At 49.0% G+C, this 21,349-nt stretch overlaps 1 protein-coding gene across 1 annotated transcript in view; it reads left to right on the forward strand.

The window, feature by feature from the left end:
* ZNF395 (zinc finger protein 395) overlaps positions 1-21,349 on the forward strand; it is a 42,471-nt gene that overhangs the window by 12,879 nt on the left and 8,243 nt on the right. The window contains exons 2-7 of the mRNA XM_065400707.1: positions 12-269; positions 8,294-8,553; positions 10,498-10,610; positions 15,166-15,401; positions 16,258-16,358; positions 20,100-20,358. Coding sequence (XP_065256779.1) covers positions 21-269; positions 8,294-8,553; positions 10,498-10,610; positions 15,166-15,401; positions 16,258-16,358; positions 20,100-20,358 — 1,218 coding nt within the window. The 5' untranslated portion in view covers positions 12-20. The remainder of the gene's footprint in view (positions 1-11; positions 270-8,293; positions 8,554-10,497; positions 10,611-15,165; positions 15,402-16,257; positions 16,359-20,099; positions 20,359-21,349) is intronic.

A 21,349-nucleotide genomic window follows, 5' to 3' on the forward strand; every position in this document is an offset into this window, starting at 1 on the left:
GTCCTTTACAGAGTGTCAAGATGGCGAGCGTGCTGTCCAGGCGCCTGGGGAAGCGCTCCCTGCTGGGCACCCGCGTTTCCACGCCCAGCTCCTTGGCAGACAGGATGCTGGGGACGGCCCAAATCCCCACATTGCAGGCGGAGCTCAGCAGAGTGTCTTCCCACCTGGCTTCGTATGAGGGTGGTCGGTGCAAGGAGCAGGGAGAGGAGAGCAGCACGATGCCCAGCTTCCCAAACCTGAACCGCTTACAGCTCCACCCAGGACAAAGAGTACGTAAGGAGGCTGTTTGTACGGGCTGACCAGCAGTGTTAATCCCTTGAACCTGGGTGCAGTCCTCTGTGGGTCTGGCTTCACTGCAGAGCTAGCCTGGGCTGTAGGCCAGATGTTACCCTCCCCCTTCCATCCACACAGAAGAACCCCTGGCCCAGGCTTGTGGGTGCTCTAAGCACAAGCAAGCAGGCGTCGCTGAGGGTGGTTTAGGCTTGAGCTAGCATTTCACTTTCCAACCTGGCAACCCACCCTCTATACAGTGAAAACATGGGCTTGCCAGGGTGCTATTAGTCCTCCAGTCCTATCCCACGATGCCACCTGGGCTCTACTTTCTTGTTGAACTCCTCCCTTCTTCAGCACTGGGTCTTAGCCCCCTCACCCTCCCGGTTTGCCTGCTCCAATTCTGCTGTACCGCCATAGCATTTGGACAGAGGTGCCGGCCAAGAAATCCATTTCCCATGCTGCCAGTTGGCCAGAAGCTGTGACCAGCCTTCTGGTAATGCTGTGGTGTGATCCCAGTAAGGCCCATCGGAGCACTCTCGCACGGGAGCCCAGGAAGGACAGACAAGTTCTCCCACAATATGCGAATGAATTCATAGGGTTGGGCCAGTTTAATGCACCAGTGAGAACCATGGGATATCCTGTTAGAAAATCCAGCCCAGCACACGGGCTAGTATAGCACCATTGTGGATGCAACTGCATGGGTCTGACACAGGTAGGGCTTTGCAGGGGGAACGCTCCACCAGGACGGGGCTATCTCTGCAGTGAAGACATGCCCTCTGTGGTTCAGGGGATGGGAAATGGGATCAAAGTGTCCGACTGCATTAGTTCAGGGATTACAATTGAGTTGCTGGCTCAAATCTGGCCTAGCTCTGTAATTACTGAGTCATTAGCATCTGCTAGCTGTTGGGTAGCCAGTGTGGAATGAGTTTAGCGGGTTCCCAGTGGACAAGCGTCTCCATCAGCAGCTCAGTGGGTACTAACTGGCTTCTTTTTGCAGCCAAGCGGTCCAGCTATATTCACCTCTTGGACCAGATCCTGTGCTCCACTTAGGACTAAATCAAGAATTGCCTCTCCTCTGGCGGGTTCCAGGACCAGCTGCCCCAAGAAGGTGTCAAGAAACTTTATCTCTGAATCCCGTCCTGTAAGAGCCAGGGTCGCAGACCTGTCTTCCTTGTCTCTCTTGGATAAGGAGGAGGCACAGCTCTGGGGCATCTTGCCCTGCCCAGGCTGAGTTGGGATTAACCCTCCACCCTGAAGCGTAGAATCAAATGAAGTAAAAATCGTAAATGAATCAAACTGTACCATAGAATCTCTATGGATAGTAATTCCATGCTCTAATAATAAGAATATAGCGGTAGGGATATATTACCAACCACCTGACCAGGATTGTGATAGTGACTGTGAAATGCTCAGGGAGATTAGAGAGGCCATAAAAATAAAAAACTCAATAATAATAATAATAATAATGGGGGATTTCAACTATCCCCATATTGACTGGGTACATGTCACCTCAGGACGGGACGCAGAGGTAAAGTTTCTTGACACCTTAAATGATTGCTTCTTGGCACAGCTGGTCCTGGAACCCGCCAGAGGAGAGGCAATTCTTGATTTAGTCCTCAGGATCGGGTCCAAGAGGTGAATATAGCTGGACTGCTTGGTAATAGTGACCATAATATAATTAAATTTAATATCCCTGTGGTGGGGAAAACACCACAGTGGCCCAACACTGTAGCATTTAATTTCAGAAAGGGGAACTACACAAAAATGAGGAGGTTAGTTAAACAGAAATTAAAGGTTACAGCGCCAAAAGTGAAATCCCTGCAAGCTGTGTGGGAACTTTTTAAAGACACCATAATAGAGGCTCAACTTAAATGTATATCCCAACTTAAAAAACATAGTAAGAGAACCAAAAAAGAGCCACCGTGGCTAAACAACAAACTAAAAGAAGCAGTGAGAGGCAAAAAGGCATCCTTTAAAAAGTGGAAGTTAAATCCTAGTGAGGAAAATAGAAAGGAGCATAAACACTGGCAAATGAAGTGTAAAAATACAATTAGGAAGGCCAAAAATGAATTTGAGGTACAGTTAGCCAAGGACTCAAAGTAATAGGAATTTTTTTTTAAGTACATCAGAAGCAGGAAGCTGCTAAACAACCAGTGGGGCCACTGGGCGATCGAGATGCTAAAGGAGCACTCAAGGACGTTAAAGCCATTGTGGAGAAACTAAATTAATTATTTTCATTGGTCTTTACGGCTGAGGATGTGAGGGAGATTCCCAAACCTGAGCCATTCTTTTTAGGTGGCAGATCTGAGGAACTGTCCCAGTTTGAGGTGTCATTAGAGGAGGTTTTGGAACAAATTGATAAATAGCAATAAGTCACCAGGACCGGATGGTATTCACCCAAGAGTTCTGAAGGAACTCAAATGTGAAATTGCAGAACTACTAACTGTAGTCTTTAACCTAGCATTTAAATCCGCTTCTGTACCAGATGACTGGAGGATAGATAATGTGACGCCAATTTTTAAAAAGGGCTTCAGAGGTGATCCCGGCAATTACAGGCCTGTAAGCCTGATTTCAGTACCGGGCAAACTGGTTGAAACTATAATAAAAAACAATATTGTCAGACATATAGATGAACATAATTTGTTGAGGAAGTGTCAACATGGTTTTAGTAAAGGGAAATCATGCCTCACCAATCTACTAGAATTCTTTGAGTGGGGTCAACAAGCATGCGGACCAAGGGTATCCAGTGGATATAGTGTAGTTAGATGTTCAGAAAGCCTTTGACAAGGTCCCTCACCAAAGGCTCTTACGCAAAGTAAGCTGCCACGGGATAAGAGGGAAGGTCCTCTCATGGATTGGTAACTGGTTAAAAGATAGGAAACAAAGGGTAGGTATAAATGGTCAGTTTTCATAATGGAGAGAAGTAAATAGTTGGTATCCCCCAGGGGTTTGTTTTGGGACCAGTCCTATTCAACATATTCATAAATGATCTGGAAAAAGGGGTAAACAGTGAGGTGGCAAAATTTGCAGATGATACAAAATTACTAAAGATAGTTAAGTCCCAGGCAGACTGTGAAGAGCTACAAAAGGATCTTTCAAAACTGTGTGACTGGGCAACAAAATGGCAGATGAAATTTCATGTTGATAAATGCAAAGTAATGCACATTGGAAAACATAATCCCAACTATACATATAAAATGATGGGGTCTAAATTAGCTGTTACCACTCACGAAAGAGATCTTGGAGTCATTGTGGATAGTTCTCTGAAAACATCTACTCAATTTGCAGCGGCAGTCAAAAAAGCGAACAGAATGCTGGGAATCATTAAGAAAGGGATAGATAATAGGACAGAAAATATCATGTTGCCTCTATATAAATCCATGGTATGCCCACATCTTGAATACTGTGTGCAGATGTGGTCACCCCATCTCAAAAAAGATGTATTGGAATTGGAAAAGGTTTAGAATAGGGCAACAAAAATGATTAGGGGTATGGAACGGCTTCCGTCTGAGGAGAGATTAATAAGACTCAGACTTTTCAGCTTGGAAAAGAGACGGCTAAGGGGAGATATGATTGAGGTCTATAAAATCATGACTGGTGTAGAGAAAGTAGATAAGGAAGTGTTGTTTACTACTTTTCATAACATAAGAACTAGGGGTCACCAAATGAAATTAATTGGCAGCATGTTTAAAACAAATAAAAGGAAGTATTTCTTCACACAACGCACAGTCAACCTGTGGAACTCCTTGCCAGAGGATGTTGTGAAGGCCAAGACCATAACAGGGTTCAAAAAAGAACTAGATAAATTCATGGAGGATAGGTCCATCAATGGCTATTAGCCAGGATGGGCAGGAATGGTGTCCCTAGCCTCTGTTTGCCAGAAGCTGGGAATGAGCGACAGGGGATGGATCACTCGATGATTCCCTGTTCTGTTCACTCCCTGTGGGGCACCTGTTAGTGGCTACTGTCAGAAGACAGGATACTGGGCTAGATGGACCTTTGGTCTGACCCAGTAGGGCCATTCTTATGTTCTTATGTTCTGGTTGTGCTCAGCGGGATGGAGGCCTTTGGAGGGTCAGTACAGTAGATTGCACGCTCTTAGGGGCAGGGTGCTTTGCAGAGCACTGGATCTGTCTTCAGTGGCATAGGAATGATTACTGTTCACAGAAGCATAGAAATGTAGGACTGGAAGGGACCTTGATAGGTCACGTAGTCCAATCCCCTGCACTCATGGCAGGACTAAGTATTATTCCAGACCATCCCTGACAGGTGTTTGTCTGACCTGTTCTTAAAAATCTCCAGTGATGGAGATTCCCCAACTTCCTTAGGCAACTTGTTCCAGTGCTTAACTATCCTGACAGGAAGTAATAGGAAAAGGTCTCAGAGTGTGGCTGTCAGAAATGGAGCAGGGCAGCTGCTGATCTGCCACCAGGGCCCCATAGTTCTTCCTAGAGAATTGTAAAACATATTTAAGGCAGATCTCTTAAAACAAAGTGTCAATAAGGCCCTCATTTTAGTAGTAATATTATTATTATTATTTTTTTTTTTTTTTGGCTTGCACACAGAACCGTCCTACAAGCTTACAGAGAAGCCAGATTCCTTTTGCTCTACACTTTTAAACACATGACAGTGAGGGCTGTTTTCTCCAGTACACATCAGTGTTGGGCTTTTTTGTTCTTCACACTAGAAGCAGCATAAAAATAGTCATTGGGAGTGGGGTGCTGTATTTACATACCAGTGACAGATGACTTTTTTGTGTTTGGTTGCTTTGCAGCCTCAGCAGATGCTAGAGCATACGTGTTCTGCTGCTCAGTGCTTGTCTAGGTCTGGGGAGCCCGCTGACGTAGTTAATTGTGGAGCCTCATTCCTTATTATCTGCAAAGAAACTCTTGGGGCTGGTCCACACTAACCCCCCACTTCGAACTAAGATACGCAACTTCAGCTACATGAATAACGTAGCTGAAGTCGAAGTATCTTAGTTCGAACTTACCGCGGGTCCAGACGCGGCAGGCAGGCTCCCCCGTCGACTCTGCGTACTCCTCTCGCGGAGCAGGAGTACCGGCATCGACAGCGAGCACTTCCGGGATCGATTTATCGCGTCTAGACAAGACGCGATAAATCGATCCCAGAAGATCGATTGCTTACCGCCGGACCCGGAGGTAAGTATAGACGTACCCTTGGAGAGAAGCAGGGTGTAGTGGTCAGGAGCTCTTGCGTCCTAATCCCCACACTGCTGCAGCTGCTCTCTTTGAGTTTGGGCAAATCACATGCCCTCTCTGCTTTGGTTTCTGCATCCAGTGTCAGCTGAGACATTTTCTCTCTGCCTCAGAGCACTGTGCATTTATGTATCCATCGTATACAGGCCTGTCCACACATCACCTCTGGTATTTAGGTATAGGAGTGCATGTCCCTATAAATAGCTATGAACACTAACCTACACAAGTGTAGTATATTTCAGCACAGATATGTTTACCTTAATAAAAATAGACTCTTAGAAGTTAGGGAGAGAAGCAGCCTAGTAGGTCATTGGGTGACCTTGAGAGAAAGAGGAAGAGGTTGAATATTTCCTCTACTTTCCTCTGTGGAGAAGCTGAGAATGGGGGCCAGTCATGACATGAATGAAAGCTCTTCTTTGCCAGACTCTGCCTGTCTTGCAAAGGAGGGTGCATATTCCATTGGTTTTGTCCACCCACGCAAATGAAGAAAAGTCTCAGCTCTTGGGTTTTCTTTTCTCCCTTTCCTTAGATGGTTGATCAGTCCCGTTCCTCTGAGGATTTGACGCTTTTAACCAAGGAAACCTCCTTTCTCCCTCGCCTGTCTTTTTGTTTCATCCACCTGCTGTGTCTTGTCATAACCCCCCATTGTAAGCTGATTGGGGTAGGGACTGTCTTGGTACTTCATGGCTCTGCTCACCTAGTGCAAGGGACCCTGATCGCTACCGTAATGCAAATAATGATAAGGGGAACCCAAGGATGTGACATGGGGAGGTGATGGGGCTGGTGTGTTTCCTTTTGGGGAGGAATGTTTTACTGTGTCTGTTGGTTAGGCGGTCAGAGCACAGTCATTTAAGAGGATAGTTGATAGGGGCGGCTAGAATACATTTTCCTTCCTCTGTGCTGGCGTCCCCTCCAACTTGCAGAGGCAAGATTTAATTTCTGTTTATTCTAGGTGTGGGGGAGGGGGCGTGCTGGGAAAAATAGTCCTCCCCCCCCCCCCCCCCCCCCCCCCAGAAATTAGGCAACAAGGGTCAAATTTATTGCTGGCCTAAGCAGGTACAACTCCATTGACTTCCATGCAGTTGTGCTCATTTATGCCTGCCATGAATTTTGCTCTGGGGTTGTATAGTGGAGGTTCTACAAGAATGCCACCCTGTAAATGGGGCGGGGGAGGGGGGGTCTCCACACTCCTGCAGTCCTGCTCTGACTGTTAAAGGGGCAGTTGCCACCATCCCTGCTAAGGAGTCTCTTCAAGCATTATATCCTCCACTTACTTTTCTGTGTGTTTCTGTACTGAATGCACCAGCTGTTCACTCTATCTGTTTTGTACTGAAGTTTGGCTTTGCATTACGAAAAATCCATGCCCTTGTAGGACAGCATGGTTGTCACTGATGCGTTGAATAACATGGCCAGTTGGAACTACTTCTTGGTAATAATAGGGGTTAGACACCCTAAAGGCTTAGGCCCCCCCTGTTACTTGGGCTAATTGAGAATCTCCTTTTAGCAATATATAAACACAGTCAACCTGTGGAACTCCTTGCCAGAGGATGTTGTGAAGGCCAAGACCATAACAGGGTTCAAAAAAGAACTAGATACATTCATGGAGGATAGGTCCATCAATGGCTATTAGCCAGGATGGGCAGGAATGGTGTCCCTAGCCTCTGTTTGCCAGAAGCTGGGAATGGGTGACAGGTGGATCACTTGATGATTACCTGTTCTGTTCATTCCCTCTGTTGGAAGACAGGATACTGGGCTAGATGGACCTTTGGTCTGACCCAGTAGGGGCATTTTTATATGCCTGACACACAGCTGAGCAGTTCTGAGTGCAGCAAGTAGAGGGCAGTGATGTGTGTGTATGGAGCCATATAATGTACACATACAAGCTTGGTCCTTACCATGTTTCTATGCTTGAAATGAAGGGATCCAGACAATTTCTTTGTAAATCTCTTGGAAGTTGTGTTTTACCCTGTATTCCGCCGCCCTTTGTCCAGCTGAGTTTAAAGGGACCTTGTTCAAGTTGAAAATCCTTTTTAATTAAATCCTCTCCCTTGTTTCTAATAACATCTTCAAACGCTGAAATTGAGAAGTAAAGAAATCTGACGGTACTTTCAGCATTTCTGCTGGTCTTGCATTTTAGGTTTCACTCAGTCTGGCAACTGAAAGCAGCCTCGTCAGTTTCATGTTTGTCTCTAGTCTGTTTTCCTTTCCTGGTCTCATGCTCCAGCACAGTACTGCAATGTTGTTGAGTTTATTTTATTTTTTCATGGGAATGTTTCTACAAAATTTTTGTAAAATTTTGTTGCAAAAACCTAAATTTGGCTGAAATCTGACCTGCCAGGGCCCAATTTTCCTCCCATTCAAATCAACAAAACGTCCATTGGGTTCAGAGGGAGCATTCCAGTTCTTCTTTATTCCATGGGGGCTCTGAGGAATGCCACCACCTTTGTATTTACCCCCTTGGGGAGTCCCTGTATTACGCTGCTGATCACATGGAGTGATGTCTTGCTGCAGCGCTGTTGCATCAACCATGACCATATATGGGGGGGCACCCCCCTTGGGTCCCAGCAGGCAAATGGAGAAAGTCCCGAGATTGCTAATACTGTTTCACTTAGAGCAGTGGTGCAGAATAGGGGTGCTGAACTGGTGGATAGAAAAACCCTGGCTTTATGCCATTCCCAGTGATAGAATCCTTGCAATCGGGGCCTTGTACAGGAGGGTGCCTGAGACAGAGCAGGTGAGCTTTGGCTGGATTTTGTTAGAGGATGGAAAGTAACCCTGACCAGCTGTGACTTGTCCTCACGTAGGTTTACGTCACCTATAACGGGCAGGAGTGCGCTGGCCTGGTAGAGCAGCACAGTCAGCTGAACGACGAGGTGCAGGTGCTGCTCGAGGTGCAGGGAGTGCACACCTGCTGGAAGACAGAGGACGTGAGACTGGCTGAGATGCAAAGATCACCGCCCCCTACCCTTCCGATGGACCATAGCCCTGCCACTGCGATGGATCAGAGCCCTGCCACTGGATCAGTTCAGAGATCGGTTTCTAGGAATATTGATGTACCTAAAAGGTATGTGTCCTCGGCTGGTTGGCACTTTTAGCTTTGGAGACTGATTCGGTTCCATCTTGCCTGGTTCAATAGCTGGGCACGTGCACTGGTTGCTTACAGAATCCCTCCTCTCTTTCTGTTCTAAACTAGTATGTAGTGTTGCTGAAAGCTGTTAAACAGCGGCTGGATTCTACTCCAGAGGTGGCTGCATTTCCATGTGGGGGTGAAATGAACCCTGTGTATCGTTTATAAAATGCCCTAGAATCCTATAGTATAAAGCATATTTATGGAAACAGTTGCACATGGCAACATAAAATGTGAGATGCTGAATTCTGGTTCTGCTCATGGTCACGATGGCTAAAATAGAATCCGAGTCCCCTGGTTTGGGAGGGCTCATGGGCGTCGTCAAAATCTATCCGGAGTCTGCAGAGGAGCTGTAAGATTGCACTGGAAGCTCAAAATAAAGCACAGGCGCTAATTCTAGAATGGGCCTTAGTGTTTGTTTCCCCAGAGCAGTAAAATGCTGTTTGTTTCAGTGTATGATGAGAAATGAGCCATCTCCCACCTCTGCCTTGTTCGTACGCGGGATGAGACCACATTATTGTGACGTGCTGTGTCAGCCTCTCCAAAGGGTGGATTATCCAGAGTGCTGTTGAATTTAGGATTAAGAGGATTTTTTTATGGTGGTTTAGGAGAAAAAAAATGTTCTCTGCTAAAGCAAACTTCCCTCGTGGCAAGTTAGAAATCGCTCCAGTTCTGTTTGGCCTGGGACAGCAGAGTGGGGAGAGGTCACAGGGGAAAAGAGACATGTGGTGAGACATGCAGCCTCAGTATGTGAACACTTCAGGATTGGGAAGCTAAGCAGGTTCGGGTCTGATCAGTGCTTGCATGGGTGACTTCCAAGGGAACCACTTGGAGGCAGAGGAAGTTAGCTGCAGCTAACTGTAGACCGCTGGATTGTTTTCTGAACCCTGGCCTCTGTGTGGTGCTAGGGGCAACATGTTGCTACAGAGGTTGTGTAAATGCATGAGAATTTAAACAGAGGACCTAGTCCTTTTGTGGAGCAGTTCTTACCCCCAGAGCCACTGTTCACATGCACCTACAATAATCCTCAATTTCAACTTCCACTTAAACTGTGAAATACAAAAGTCTCTCCCTTCCCTGGTCTGTGCTGCACTGATCCTTTCATAAGCATGAGTCTTAGAGCAGCAGTATTGCTCGTGCTGTGAATAGGCAGTAGTGTCCCCACCCATGCACTCGCTTTGCTGGGGTTTTGGGGGAGGGACAGACACCTAGGACTCAGGGCTGGATTTTTAAAGGTATTTAGGCTGTTAAAGATGCAGTGGGAGGCACTTTTGAAAATCCCACTTGATGCCGCTTGGCACCTTTAGGCATCTAAATTCCTCTCAGAATCTGGGCCTGACTCCAGATGGGGAACAGACTGAGTCGAGATCCCCAGGCTGGCTTGCTGCTGCAGCAGGGTGGGGGAACGAGTCCTGGCAGAGAACGAGTCCTGGCAGAGATGGGGAGCTCAGGGCCAGGCCACTGAGAAGCTTCAGCTGCTGTTAAAAAGCAGCGCCAAGGGAACATCTTCTCTTGAGGGTCTCCTGTCTCATTGCCAGAAGCTACCTTCCTGCCGGGGCGGATGTATTAGGTAGCATTTTTCTCCCCAGTCTTCCCCCCAGCCATCAGCTTAACCTCTCGCATGAGTGATGTGCTTTCTATACACAGGAAGGCACGCTGGGATCCTGTGGAAAGGAAGGAGGTACAAAAAAGTAAACAATTATCATTAGACCCCTGTGGGTCCAATCAGCCCTGAGTGTAACACCTTTGGCCTCTGTGTTTGCTCCAGTGGCCCATTTGATTGTAGGGGGTCTTTGACATCGAATCCTCGCCTTGTCTCCTGAATATCTGCCTTCCCCTCCCCCACTGAAGTCTTTAATGTTTCTCCGTCTCCTGGTGCAGGAAGTTGGATGCTGCTGTGGAAATGGACGAGATGATGGCAGCTATGGTGCTGACTAGCTTGTCCTGCAGCCCTGTGGTGCAGAGCCCGCCCAGCCGCGAAAGCAGCATGCCGGGTGAGTCCGACTGTGCAGCTGGACGCTGGGGTCCCAAACCTGCCTGCCTCTGTATTTCAGCAACCAGAGGCTGAATTGAATTGTTTTTGTGGTACCCCTGAAGAAGGAGGGGAAAACTGTTGACCTCAAACAATAAGTTTTCCCAGGTAACCGGAGCCCCAAGTGCAATGTGAGCAGATAGCTGTCTGACTGCCACTTCCATCTCATTGCACTCTCTGATGTCCCAGCATGCTCTCTGCTGGTGATGTCACCTTCGCCATGAAACTCTGCTGCAGACTGGAGCCAGCGTTTGGGGTCAGGTACCTAGAGAGGCCACGTGCTGCAGTGGATAAGCCATTGGGCTGGAAGTCAGTCGTCTGATCCATTCTAATGTATCTCCGGATCGAGAATGTGGTTGGAGATGTTCTCTGTCTATGTGCTGGTGAAGGAATTATCGATGGGGGCTCGACGGCTGTGGGTACATACAGAACTCTGCCTGCCTGGCTGTGTTGGTGAGGGGTGTGCTCTGACTGATGTAGCGGTGCCAGCAGAAGCCCCTCGTGTAGACGCACTTGTTCTAGCAGACCTGTAGTTTTCCTGGTTTGGGGCAGCTGGAATAAACCAGGCTAGTAAAAGCACAGCTTTGCTGGTAGAGGCTGTGTCCATACTGGGAGTGCTGTGGCAGTACAGTACGCTGCCATGTACCTGAAACCCTGTTGTCTGAACCTCTGCATTATCCGAAGCCCTTCCTTGCCCCCCACCTACCTTATGCTGGGGGACAAGGAAGGGATTCAGATAATGTGGAGGTTTGGATAAGAGCTCACAGACCCCCAGCCAGGACTGTGAGGAGGGGGGGGAGCAAGAGGAGACCCCAGCCATGGGGGAGGCCACGCTGCTGCTGAATGGTTCCTGTGGCAGTGCGTGGAGCCCTCTCCCCCCCGCTGTCATGAGAGTGAGTGAGCAGGGCTGTGACAGCGGAGCTGCAGAGGGCTCCCTGGGCTGCCAAAGGGCTGGTGGCACCCGATCTCTGCAGGCACCAGGTGCAGGGAAGCCTGCAGTCATGGCGGGGCAGAGCAGAGACTCCTGGACAGGACTGTGAGGAAGAGGAGGATGAGCCCCACACCATGGGGTGGGGTGGTGAATCTGCTGGTGAATGGCCGAATGGCTTCTGCCCTCCCGATTATCCAAATAAAATCCATGTCCCCTCTGCTATCTGGCTTAATCGGGAGTAGGCATGTACCTCTGTAGGTAAAGTGTTCCTAGTGTAGACATGGTGCAAGTCAACAGTTACATTGCTCCAGTGGCATGTAGCTGTCATGGGACAACCTGTCTGCAGAGGGCGAGCAATCTCCCAGGGTGATAGGGCCAGTCTCATGGGGGGGTTGGAATATCAGGACAGAGACCTCGAAACGGAGCTCCATATTTGTGGGGAGTTGGTGTGCCAGGTTCTACATGGCGACCTTTGTTACTAAGCACATGGGCTGTATTAGCTGGAGCTCTTCCAGTTGTCATTCCTAGACCTAAGGAATAGCAGTGATGGAGCCTGAAGGTCCCGCATGTCTGGGTTACCATGGACGCTGCCAGGCTGTGTCCGATGGGATGGGATGTGATGATCTGGCCCATCAGAGATGGATGTGGGAAGTGTTCGCTGCCGTGGCTATTTCGGGCTCCAGCTAAGCCAAAGACTCTCAAAGGACACAAGGCTGGCGACAGCTGTAACAGTCTGAGAGCAGGTGCTCTTGAAGTAGAGGAAGCAAGTTCTTTAAGTGCTTCCCTCTTCCTCCCAGCATCACCTTAGTCTTGCCAGGGCTCAGTTCGAGCCTGCTGCTTTCCACCCAGCTGCTGATTGTAGCTAACCGCTGGGAGATGGGGCCGATTGCATTGGCTGTAGAGCTGGGTCGTGTCCGTGCACACCTGGCATTCAGCTGCATTTTCCCAACAGCATCCTGTAGACCTGGAATAAAATGAGGGAGAGGATTGAGACTGCGGGGATGGGGGGCTGGAGGGGTCTGTGACGACCCTGTGAGCTCAGCCTGAGAAGAAGGACTTGAGCCATTTTCAAGTGTTTCCAGGCACCCTCGCAACTTCTTGGAGGCTGGAGAAGAGTCTTTGGTGCTAAATGACAAGTCAGTCAAATGCAGCAGAGAGGTGTCCCCTGTCAGTGAGTGGGAGGAGGACATCTACCAGGTGCTCTGTCTGACCCAGGCCCTGGCCCATCCTGACTGAGAGGGATCCAGGATACTGGCAGCTGACAGCTGGTAGCTTCTTGATTAGACTTGGGTCTAATTCCCAGCTCCTTAGACAGGTCACATAACCCTCTGTGCCCCAGGTTCCAGGTCTGTGAAATACGGTCTATGACTGAAAGGCATTTTACTGTACAAGCACCGGCTTTTATTTGAAATATCCCTACTTGGTTTGTTAATTTTGTTTTTTCATATTTTCTATCCAAAAATTTTGTAAAGTAACATTTTTTTAAGCCCCTCCCTACTTCAGAGAAATGTTCAGGGTCCGGTTCTGACCTCGCTCATGCTGGTGTCTGTCAGGGGAATGTGAGGTCCGAATCCTTCTTATAATATTACACAGGGGAAAAAGGCCAGGGACACGGCCATTCTGCAGAAGTGTCCCATGGCGTGTATGGGCCAGCAGCGGCACATGTCCTGGGTATCTCCTGCAGAGGGACCTTTACTGGGCTTTTTCTACAAATCCCTGCATAAGTGGGTCTGGGTGTCACGTGCAGCACGCGGGCAGGGAGGAGAGTGTAGCTTAATGTATTGAGTTCCTCCCGGAAAGCCTGAGTTGGGAGTGCCGGGAACCTGTTTTAATTGGGAGACAGCTCTTTCGGCTGGCCCCCTCCTCCTCTTATTTATTCGGAATTGTTTGTTCTAATTATCAGGCCTAACAGATTGGGATGAACCAACTGAGAATTGGGGGGAGGGGGCTTTCCAAAAGAGTCTGCGCATGGGAGTGCTGGCTGTTCAGAGGCCATGGGGCTCAGTGAGCAGGGTGCTTTGGGACAGCTGCTTTAATGCAGGTCTTCCTGAACAGCTGGCCAAGCTGGGAGGCCATATACATTCCTCGAGAGAGAGGAGAGCATAACCCTGCCATGTACGATAGATCGGCAAGACCTATTCTGGGAGCCACAGGCATGGGAGCACTGAGTGTCCGGCTCCTTTTTTTAGCAGCGGCTCCATTTGCAAGTAGTCAAGTGGATGTAGGTGGTTAAAAATAGGCGTCTGCAGCTGTGGGAAATGGCCATGTCCTGCCACTGGCTCACTCTCTGCGCGGGGACTTGGCTCTAATTAGCAACAGGCAAGCCCTCGAGGGGCTAGGCCTGAGAGTCTCTGCCACAGCCCTGCCCAGAACGCTTGGAAACGGAAACCGGGTTAAAGCGGGAATAAATGAACTTGCATTCAGACCATCCGTCACTAAAGGCACAGCTAAGCTCTTCCGTGGAGAGAGTGCATGCAGGGCAGCTGTGCCAGTGTCCTACATTATAACGTGCATTCCCCTAGAGAGCAGCTGTGTCTCGCTGAACAGCCCAGCAGCTTCCGTGCCCTTAATTGAAAAAGACACTGCAAGGGTCTATTGAGACATTGGCGGGAGGGATAGCTCAGTGGTTTGAGCATTGGCCTGCTAAACCCAGGGTTGTGAGTTCAATCCTTGAGGGGGCCATTTAGAGATCTGGGGCAAAAATCTGTCTGGGGATTGGTCTGTTGGATTAGATGACCTCCCGAGGTCCCTTCCATTCCTGATATTCTATGATATAATCAGCCTTCTGTGCCATCTGGGGAAAAGTTTGTCTTCAGGTCGATGGAGCCTTTTGGTTCCTGGGGGAGTAAATCTCCATGCCAAACCAGATTCCCAGTTCCGGCTGGGCCAGTGATGATGTGAGAGAGGCTTTATTGTGGTATTTCAGCCCTCCTGTTGCCATCCTGGCTAGAACCTGTAGCTGCAGAACTGTTGGAGGAGGAGGAAGATTCTCTGCTCTTCTCTGAAATCTTCCATCCAGGGCTCTCAAAACGCTTTACGACAGTGATTAAACGAATCCTGTGAGGTAGGCAGCATTAGCTGCATTTTACGGAAGGAGACGCAAAGGCAGAGGGAGGCACAGGGCCACGCAGTGAAGCGTTGAGAGAGCTGGGCATAGAATCCAGGGCTCCTGGTTCGCAGTTCTGTGCAGTAGGGAGAAGGTAAATGTTACACATGTTGTTTTGATCCTGAGGCCTGTGGTTTAAGTTTTGGGCCAAAGGTCTGTGTTCTGATTGCGTCCACGGCATCCTTAATGGCGACGTAACCCCGGGGAAAGTGCGTTATGTGTCTCCCCACCATGTCTGATCCACAGAGGATGTGAGTGTTACAGGCCCTGGTGCTTGGTTGAGCTGTAGGGACGGATGCTTGTAGCTTCAGAGGTCCGTGATTCAATCCTGGGTGTTGGTCAAGATGGAGGTAATTGAACAGACCGACTGGAGAGGGGCAGGGGGCTGGGAGCAGAGCTACCGCATCCCGCAGGCAGGAGCTATGTTTGTGCCTATTGGTTTTAATGTCTGTTCCCTTCTCCTCTTTTCCCCTGGCTTAGCGTCCCAGGCAGCCTGCGACTCATGGAAGGAGAGTGGCGACGTGTCAGACAGCGGCAGCAGCACCACCAGCGGGCACTGGAGTGGCGGCAGCGACATCTCCACCCCATCACCTCCGCATCCTGAAGCCAGCCCCAAGTACTCGAGCGAGGCCTTGAGCTCCCCTCAGGCTGACGACGGCTTTGAGACAGACTCGGATCCCTTTCTTCTCGATGAGCCTGCCCCAAGAAAGAGAAAGGTACCGAGGGCAGGAGGGGCAGGGGGAACTTTGCTGTGAACTCTCAGTCATGGGATCTGCACTGCCCAGTGAAACTGACAAGGTGTTTGTAAGTTTCACCTGTCTCTGAAGCTAGCAGAAGAGAGCAGAAGCAAAGTGCCTCTTACTAACCCTTGGCAAGCTTCACCTTGAAATCCCAGAGCAGAAGGGGTGCTAGGGATGGGAGAAGGGAAGAGACCCCAGGGATACAAAGGGGATTGGCGGGGAAGAAGAGACAGTAGTCCAAGGGTCAGTTGCCTGCCATCTCCCCAGATCCTGCTAGTGACTCCAGAGTGCTCCCTGCTCCCATTCACTCCTGTCCTTCACCAGCATTTCCTACTCTGCCTGATATCTATGGCCAGAGTAGGGAGCCAGGGGTGGGTCAGGGGAGTGCTCTGTTCCATGCACCGAGCTCTTTCTCGGCTCAGTTCCCCGCTCTGTCCACATGGGCCAGGTGGAGCAGGCGCACTGATCATCAAAGGGGCAGGAGGGAGGGGGGAAGGAATGTATGGGCAACAAGCAGCTTTGATGTAAACTTTAGGGCAAGAGAAAGAGGAGCGGAAAGGGAGAAACGGGCAGGATGGGAGGGGGGATGTAAATCCAGACAACCGGCGTCTTCCTTGTGTCTGGCTGAAACTTGGCACCTCTGTGGACTGGCACCTTGAGAGGGCCAGGGAGGCCCAGGATTGTGTGTGGGGTGGATGGGACAAAAGGGCAGCATCATGGAGCCTGTTTTCAGTGATCCTGAGTGAATCTTAATTCTCTGGGGCTGTTTCTGTCCCTTCTGAGCTGGGCTAGGGAGTAACCTTTCCATGCCATGGGGCTGTCTTTCTCCTAGAACTCGGTGAAGGTGATGTACAAGTGCCTGTGGCCAAACTGTGGTAAAGTCCTGCGATCCATTGTCGGGATCAAACGTCACATCAAGACCCAGCACCTTGGGTAAGATCTTGAATGGCGATTAACCTGCAGAACCCAAGCAGGGCCGGGGGGGCTGGGGGCAGAAGGAAGAAGGAATTTCACAGGCTCACAGAATTAAAAGATGGAATCGATTTGGCAGGACATAGTCTCCCAATTGAGGATGTATTTAGTGTCAAACTGGTACTGCCCTGGCCTGTATGAAATGAGTTTGGAGGTTCTCAGTCCAGTGCCCACCAGTTATCCATGTCACCAAAGGCATCATCATTGTTGTCCCTATGTGTCAGCAGTCTCTGCAATGAGGCCAGGGATTGAAGGGGCCCTGGGGAATGAACTTCCCTCTCACCCTTGAAGAGGAATCCCGTTGGGGCAGGGCTAACGCACTGCGGCTGCTTGGTGGGTAAAGCACGTCAGTCTCCAGAGCTGTGGGTGCAGAGTTCCTGTCACCAGCGCTTAGGGCAGATGCCAAAGGATTTGCTGCTGCACTTGATCTCCACTAAACCTGCTGCTTGGACTAGTAGGGAGGGCAGGAAGCTACCCTGGCTAGAGAATTGCTGCTGGCCCAGATGGCTGGTGGCTGCCATAACCTGCTTTCCAGTCCTCCCTGAGCCCTGTCCCTCTCGGACACCACCGGGATGGGCCGGATATGGTTGCTCAGGGCTGCGTTGCCCACCCCATGCCCTTCCCTTCTGTGCTCTTCTCCATCTTTCCATCCTTTTCTCCCTCCCCCATCTCTCTCTGTCCCTCTTCCCTCACGTTTCCTGCTCCCTTGCTCTGTTAACTCTTCTCCTCCTGCCTTCCACCCCCACCTTCGCCCAAGAATACAATAAGAAAAGGTAGATTTGCCAACCATCATTCTGCTCATGCATTGCATCCCTTTTCTCCAGCCTCTCTCTGTCTTGTCTATTTTAAAGCAGAAGCGCTTTGGGACTGGAACTGTCTCATGTGTTTGTGTGATGGCTGCCACTTTGGCCAACACCCGGGAGCGAACCGGGGGCCTCCAGAGCTAAAATTATGAGTCTCTGCAGCCCGAGCTAAGAGTTGCGTGGGAAGTGAGGTTGTATCAGGCTCATACAGAGGGGGATGCGTTACTGACCAGTGCGTTACATTTGGTACAATGGAGGCCCTAATTCTGTTTAGGGTCTTTGGACACAGCTAAAATACAAATAAATAACAATGACGGAGACTGGGGGGTATCAAGAAGGAGAGATGGGATGTATCTTTAAGGTCCTTCCCCCCCCATCCCCCCCCCCCCGGGTAGTAGGAACTGAGACAGTTAAAACTGGTATTTCTTGGAAACAAGCCCTTTGCTTTATGCTCCTCTTTAAGCTGCTAATTAACTGAACAGAACTCAAGTAATGACTATAGTCCAGTGATGCTCAAACTTTTGTACTGATGACCCCTTTCACATAGCAAGCCTCTGAGTGCGACCCCCCCCTTTATAAATTAAAAACACATTTTAATATATTTAACACCATTATAAATGCTGGAGGCAAAGTGTGGTTTGGGGTGGAGACTGACAGCTCGCGACCCCCCATGTAATAACCTCGTGACCCCCAGTTTGATAACCCCTGCTATAATCAAGTATCAGAGGGGTAGCTGTGTTAGTCTGGATCTGTACAAAGCGACAAAGAGTCCTGTGGCACCTTATAGACTAACAGATGTATTGGAGCATAAGCTTCCGTGGGTGAATACCCACTTTGTCAGACGCATAGTCGCTCAGTTCACCTAAGGCCTGTTTCTGATGTGGCGGGGCCCCCTAGTGGCAATTCAGGGTTGGTTCTCCAGGCATTGCAAATTCCCTAAAGTGAAGGAATGTAAAGGTGGGACATGAGTGAGCTGTAAGCGCCTCTCTCCCAGTCCATCAAGGGCCCAGAGTAAAGAATAAGTGGCTGCACCTCCAGCCAGGGGGGCCCCTTGCTGCCCCGTCCGACTGATACAAGCACAAGCCGCAAAGTGTGACACTTCTGCATTTGTACAGCAACTGTGGTACAGTGAGGAAAGAGGCTTATATCACACAAGAGCAGGATGCGCAGGGGAAGCTAACGTCCCGTCAAACCTCCTGCTTTGCTAATGTTTCAAAAAAAAAAAAAAAAATCCAGCCTCAAATGGAAGTTGGTTTTAGTTTAATTTTTGTGTTCCATGGTCTCCCTGCTGTACTGAACAAGTTATCACAGAAGAGAAGCTGTGTCTGAGCATAGGGCTGGGAGCCAGGAACTCCTGGGTTCAAAGCCATGGCCATGGGCAAGTCACAGTCTGTCCGTCCCCTTGTGCCTCAGTTTCCCCATGTGCAAAATGGGGATAATTCTTCCCCTTCTTGTAGGGATATCGTGGTGTTGTCCATTCTAAAAACCTATGGCTGCCACTCAGTCCCCCATGCCAATGTGGTTTTACAGCCTCACATTCTCCTGTTTTGTGAAATGTTTTTTCTCTCGCCTTGTTTCCATGTGAAAGCTCCAAACAAACAATGGGGGAAACTAACTATATAGAGGATGTGGGGAAAGTGACAAAACACGAAATACTGTCAGGTGCACAAAATAAACGTGCTGGCAATATAGAGAAAAAACCTCTTTTCTAATTTCTTTCCTACACTCCTCTCGGGTTTTATTTGCAACAATGACAGATAAAACAAAATTAGTAAGCAGTGAGATTTTGAAGCTGATGATGTCTATTTAACTAGTTAATACTTCTAAATCCCTTTGAAGATATAAAGCACCTTCCCATATACGTGCTAAATATTACTGGTGCAGTGACTGTAGACCATTGATACCCTAAAGCTTCAGGGTATGTCTGGACAGCATTTTGGAGCCCTCAGGAGCTAGCCTCCCAGCCCAAGTTAACAAAATAGCTGTGTCAACACCGCTTTGAAGTTGCTGTTTCAGCCCCAGCCACAGCTTCAAAGCGTTGTCCACACAGCTATTTATACAGCTCTCACGCAAGTCCCGTTAACCCGAGTCTGTCAGCCAGGTCTGGGATGCTCACTCCAGCAGGCTGTAAAATGCTGTGTAGATGTACCCTTAGAGTCCAAAGGTTTGCTTGACACGTCTTCCGTACTTTCTGATGCACGTGACACAACACAGGCGATGCTGAGCAAAGGAACCGAAGTAACTGAATCTTTATGCAGCCAGGAAAGGGGGAAAGGAAAAATATTCATTTCCCAAAAGCAGCTAACAACACTGGATATGGTGGCAGGAAACGTAGATGGTATGAACAGGGGTCACAGAATATTGCCAGTACTGCATGCTGATGTTGCGTTACAATGTTTTACTGGGTCAGCATGTGCTGGTGCTGCTATGTGATTATTTCATAGCCCTTTGCATCTCCATGTGGGGACCAGCCAGCTCTCCGGGTTTCAGTACGACTGGTGTGGGCAAGCCCGTCAGCATTCCTGCACTGAGCAATAGCTCGCTGTTGTCTTGAGCGTCAGAACTTGCTTTGTTGGCAGAGGAAGTGTTGGCCAGGACACCTGGTCTCTTGGAAAAGTGCGTGGAATCTTTAATCCGAGCCGGGCCAAAGAGACCTTGGTTTAACAGCATAACTGAAGAAGAGAACCCTCCGCAAGGGTGACCCCACCTACTGCCTCTCACTGTCAGCTCTGAGAATGAGCTTGAAACCGGGGCAGGTCTTGAACCTGTGATTTTTATAGCTCATTGGTTGAGTGCTGCCACCCGCCTCATGCTGGCACCTCATACAGGTCTGATTGGAAGGGGGAGTTACTTATCGTGGTTATTGACTCATACCCTTTCCCCTTTTAAACCACCACAGAGATGGCGCAGACTCTGACCAGCGGAGGAGGGAGGAAGATTTCTACTACACCGAAGTTCAGGTGAAAGAAGAAGCTGCTCCGGAGTCTGCCACCAGCCCCACCTTTGGGTCCTCGCCCATTGTCATCCAGCAGGCCCTAGCCAAGCCAGAAGCCTTGGCTTTGGACCAAGCAACCTTGGAGTCTCACCTCCCAAACAGTGCCCTCAGTCAGTCTGCCCCCAGTTCCTTCTGGCATATCCAGGCTGATCATGCCTATCAGGTATGTTGGCCACTTATGGAAACAATGATGGAGTGGCATCTGGCATCCTCATTCTTAGGGGGCATTTGTTTTCATATCTAGTGACAAGGCTCAGAAACCAGCTGGTTACTTATAGAATCTTCCTTATCACATCAGACCATTGGTCCATCAAGGTCAGAGTCCTGCCTCTGGCAGTGACCAGTGCCTGATGCATCAGAGAAAATAACACATAGTGTATTCTGTAGTGGTTGGAAGGAAGGAGAAAATCTCCTTCCTGGACCCAGCAGTTGATCAGCTAATGGTGTGATTCTCCTTGTTGTTTTGGCTTGGATAGCTACAAAAGTTAGTGATCCTAAAATGATCCAGTTCGGTTTTAAAATCCAGCCACAATATTTGACTGTACCTCCTGCTGCAGTGAGTTCCACAGATTGGCTATAGGTGACATAAAGTATTTTGATTTGTTGGTTTCAAATTTACTTAGTTTTGATCCAGTGTTTCCCTGATTTTCATACTGCAAGACAGCATATGGGAGGAACTTCATTATGTCTTGTAAACATTTGCAGCCTTGGTGTCGTCCTACCTGCTGGCTAGTCCTCATAACCATGGAGCTGTGGATCCATAACTCTTTGTTTAAATGATTAGTGGATTTCTTTCGCCGGCCTATATAACGCAGTCATTCTCTTGCTATGAACACTCTAGTTTCCAGCCACCCTGTAATTAGCCAGCTTGGTGGTATGCAGCACATCCCTATGTATGCAAATAAAACACAAGAATGTAACTATACCAGATCCTTGCACGTCTTGGGTATTAGGAGTCCCAGTTCAAATGCCTTTAAATACGTGGGCAGCATGGGGAGCCGATGTAACTGCATCACTTGCAGTTCCCTGCTAAAACTGTTCGGCCTTCTCTACACACACACAAGGGTACCTCTTTATATCAGTTTAGTTAAAGCGATACAACTGTCCTATTGCTTATGGTGTTATACGAGTATAGGCGTGTTTAGGCTGGTGTA

Source organism: Emys orbicularis, chromosome 3, assembly GCF_028017835.1.
Source record: "Emys orbicularis isolate rEmyOrb1 chromosome 3, rEmyOrb1.hap1, whole genome shotgun sequence".
In the NCBI taxonomy this organism is placed as follows: Eukaryota; Metazoa; Chordata; order Testudines; family Emydidae; genus Emys; species Emys orbicularis.